Source organism: Chiloscyllium plagiosum, chromosome 25 (genome assembly GCF_004010195.1).
Source record: "Chiloscyllium plagiosum isolate BGI_BamShark_2017 chromosome 25, ASM401019v2, whole genome shotgun sequence".
In the NCBI taxonomy this organism is placed as follows: Eukaryota; Metazoa; Chordata; class Chondrichthyes; order Orectolobiformes; family Hemiscylliidae; genus Chiloscyllium; species Chiloscyllium plagiosum.
Genome location: NC_057734.1, coordinates 41,534,462 through 41,538,901, shown reverse-complemented (window position 1 = coordinate 41,538,901; position 4,440 = coordinate 41,534,462). Strand labels below are relative to the sequence as shown.

Here is a 4,440-nt window from a genome sequence, read left to right as displayed (position 1 = left end):
ATACACCAGCTCCTCAGCCATGCATTCATCTGCTCTATCCTCCTATTCCTGCCCTCACTAGCTCATAGCACTGGGAGTAATCCAGATATTGCTACCCTTGAGGACCTCTTTTTTAAAGTTCTGCCTAACTCTCTGTAATCTCCCTTCAGAATCTCAACCTTTTCCCTTCCTATGTCGTTGGTTCCAATGTGGACAATGATCTCCTGCTGGCCCCTCTCCCCCGTGAGAACATTCTGCACCCTCTCTGAGACATCCTTGATCCTAGCACCAGGGAAGCAACGCAAATTCTGATTTCTCGCTGCTGGCAGCAGAAATGTCTGCCTGTACCTCGGACTACAGAATCCCCTAACACAATTGATCTCTTGGAAGCCGACGTACCTCTTGTTGCATTGGAGCCAGTCTCAATACCAGAAACTTGGCTGTTCGTGCTACGTTCCCCTGAGAATCCATCTTCCCCTACATTTTCCAAAACAGCATACCTGTTTGAAATGGGTATATCCACAAAAGACTCCTGCTCTAGTTGCCTACCTCTCTTACCTTTCCTGGAGTTAACCCATCTGAGACTGTATCTGAGACTTTCCCCCCCTTCCTATAACTGCCATCCATCACATACTGTTGCTGTTGCAAGTTCCTCATTGCTTCTAACTGCCTCTCTAACCGATCCACTCGATCTGATAAGATTTGCATTCAACAGTATTTATGGCAGATATAATCCGCAGGAACCCTTAAACTCTCTTTAAACTCCCACATCTGACAAGAAGTACAAATCACTGTACTAAAGGCCATTTTTGCTCCTTCACAATCTACAGACCCAGAAAATAAAACTATCTTATTCCTCTACAAAACACTGTCCCAGGTTAAATTAATAGTTATGACTTATATTTTAAGTTTAATCAAGAGACATATCTCCAAAAACATATAATCAAGAAAGAACCCACTCTACTCACTACTGCAGCCTTTCTATTGGACACACTTAAAACAACGATTAACTTATCTGATTCTGTGTTGTGAACTTCACCCAAACAGGTTCCTCCAAGATTAGTTGTGAGTTTCACTGTTTGTTAATTTTCCCAGACGCACTCCGATGCCTTTCATCTGAGAAACAAAATGCTAGGTTTCAGAACAGCATCCTGGTAATGTCTTGATGGCTTTCAGGAGACTTTCAGTTGTGGACATAGCCACAGTTGTAATTGCCTTCAAATGTAAAGATGCTTAACGTCCTTTTTCAGTTGTGCAATATATATTTTCCATTCGATCCTCATTAATTACCAGCCAGCTTTTACGGTCAGGTAGACTTCAGCTCAGACACACATGACCCTCTCATTTACCCTGAATTTAAAAGTACACTCCCAAAGTATAACCCTCTTACTGATCAAAATATATAGTCCTAAAATATAATCTTACAAATATCACCATTGTTAACAGAATACTGTTACAGGTAACTCACCTCCCAAATCCGCAAGACATTTCCATTACCTACAAGACACACATTTGGAATAGGGTGGAACTCTAGATTTGTGCAACCCCATCAGAAGCTCAGCATCATCCTGAGCAAAGCAGCACATTTAATTGGCACCCCATCCACATACTCACTCCCACCAACACTCTGGCTGCTACATAAACCATCCACAGTATATACTCCATTAATTTATCACAGGTGCATCAACAACACCTTCTAAACATGCAATAACTACAAGTTAGAAGACAGAAACAATACTTTCAAATTCACTCAAAATTAGATACTATCCTGACTCAAAAATAGATTGTTGATCCTTCATCATTGCCGAGTCAAAATTCTGGAATTCCCTACCTAACTGTATTTTGGGAATCCCGTGGAGACTCACCACCAGCTTCTTCAGAGTATTTAGAAATGGGCAATACATGCTGACTCTGTCATTGACAAATCCTGTGTAGGAATTTGTTTTTCAACTATAGTGTTGCTTTACTTTGTTTACACTTGTTGGATATTTGCACATTGTGACACAGCACATTAAATATCCATCGCAAACATTATCCATGAAACTTCAAGTTCTACGAGTTCTTAACAAAAGCATTTTGAAGGTGCACTTACCAGAATAAATTTAACACGTTATGTGAAACCTTGATAGAAATTGGAAACATTATTCAAAAGGAAACATCTTTCACTTAATCTGCACGTATTCAGCTCCCCTTCTTGACTTAATATCACAATAGATTATCTCATCCACCACTGAAAAGATACATTTGCTGGGATCATTTGGACAGCATTTTCCAGAAGAAATGTTGCCGATTCAATTAAAAACCTTTTATCAATTTTACTGTTTCAACTGTAGAAAAGCACATTTAAACCCTCACCAACTTCCTCAGCATCACTGCTTTTGGAGTCTTCAGCCCTCAGTTACTTAAGTGGTCATTGATACTGGCCAATCTATTCAGTTAGTATTGCATTAAATGGTACGCATCTGCACTTTCCAGGATCACATGATAAAATCCCAGTTAAATGGATGGTTTGATCATTTGTTTACTTCACAAGTGGTTGACTCATGAATGATTTTTCATTCACTTCATATGTGCAGTGACACTAAACACAGTTACCTATTTACATCTAATCAGAGGAGTGTTGCAGTGTTAACCAGGGGTTATTGACTGTGCTTCTCTCTGCAGATTCTGTCCTGGGCTGGCATTACAAGAAAAGTCCTAAGCAGCAAAAATAAAAGATCTGTAATATTTGAATATAGAATCGAATAGATGCAAAATTTTATTGCCATGTGGACTTTTAAGTGAAGAACAGAGTGAAATTTGATAAGTTGGCCCACTGTGGCACCTATATCAATGACAAAAATCATATGTAATAACAAAATAAAGTAAAATTAAGACAAAGCTCATCATAGTTCAGTTAATGGCCCTTGGGCTTGGGGAAAGCCAATTAAGAAATGATGGAATACCCTGAAGATGCAGGTGGGACAAGACTCCCACCCCTAGGCTGCTGGAACACTCTTCTGGAAGCCTCCGCCATGAAGACTGCCATGAGGGGCTGTCACCACTACTGCTGGAGTACCTGGAAGACAAACATGAAGAAGGCCTTCGCGTGGGGAAGAGGCCTCTATGCCAGGACAACACCGCCACGCCACAACAAGGCAGCCACACCAGAAGACCACCACACTGTGCCCAGACCATCAACTATCCTCCTTCAGGCACCCAGGCCCAACTGCGAACCCAGAGCCACGGCCTAGCCTGCAAGTGCAGGCCAGAGGAGTCAGCCTGATACCTGCGTCCTTGTTCCTCAGTGACCAACTCATCTAGTGAAAGGAGTAGTCAGTGATTACAATGGAAATACATCCTCTGATGTATTAACCTAAATTTGGTGCAGCACCATGTTAAGGTGGGATATTTGAGCCACAAAGACGAGCCTATAATGCAGTAGGCAAACTGCAAATGATCCTCAGATCATACAATCAGCTACGGTTAACAGTGTGTCTACATGGAGACAGTAGTCCATTAACTGAACAAATACTCTTGTTCAGATTCTTTTCAAATGCTAATGATAGTTCAGAGAGAGCGTGTGAAACACACGGCAGAAGAATCTGCAGTCTGTAATGATTCAAGGGTTTTTAACAACAAGTATTGCAAATTACCTTTATGCATACTTCCCACTTCCCACTTCTCCTATAAATGTGAAAGCTTGTTATTTTAATGTCATTTATTGATAGGGACTGTCGCATTCTTCCATTCCTGCTGTCAGTTATTTACGGAAAACTCTACTAGAAACAGTATGCAACCATCTACAAATGTTTTCAATGAGGACCTTAGGATCAAGTTCCAAGGTTGAAAGAAGTAGGAGAGAAAATGAGGCAAATCAAGCTCCCTTACTTGAAATTACCTGATTCAGTACAATGATGCAGCAAAATGTTGACTTGCATTTTTTGTCTCTTTGTCCAGCTCTGATGGGGAGGGTAAATGTTGGCAGGGAAAAAACAAGAATATGCAAAATTATTACCAGATAAAACCAAGTCAGGGAATAAGATTCAATTAACTAAAGGAAAATACAAAAATATTCAACCATTTTTACCAGTGACTTCCAAATATTACTCCTCTTTAAGATTCTTCCTCTCATTTCCTGTTTGAAGCCTCAATATTCTAGTCCATGCCACAGTCAGGCCTCGAAACATATTCTTGTCGGTGAAGAAACCTCATAAAACGAACCAACAAGAGCAGCTACAAGTAGATATACTTTATCACAGTTGGAGTTACAAAGTGTATTCCACCTAAATCTTCCCAAAGAACAGAAAACAAATTGCAGAAATTTCAAAAGGCTGGTCCTTTCCTAGAGGTGTGGGTTCAAATCCCACTCCTAACATTTCCATTTGTCCCAGAACAAATTTTCCCACGAAGCCCACAATACAACCAAATTTTGGCGGCACGGTGGCTCAGTGGGTAGCACTGCTGCCTCACAGTGTTAGG

At 40.7% G+C, this 4,440-nt stretch overlaps 1 protein-coding gene across 1 annotated transcript in view; it reads right to left on the bottom strand.

Annotated features, from left to right (window-relative positions):
• LOC122562784 (solute carrier family 2, facilitated glucose transporter member 11-like) overlaps positions 1–2,431 on the bottom strand; it is a 48,231-nt gene extending 45,800 nt beyond the window's left edge. Inside the window, exon 1 of the mRNA XM_043715964.1 lies at positions 2,335–2,431. Coding sequence (XP_043571899.1) covers positions 2,335–2,349 — 15 coding nt within the window. The 5' untranslated portion in view covers positions 2,350–2,431. The remainder of the gene's footprint in view (positions 1–2,334) is intronic.
• Positions 2,432–4,440: the final 2,009 nt, after the last annotated feature.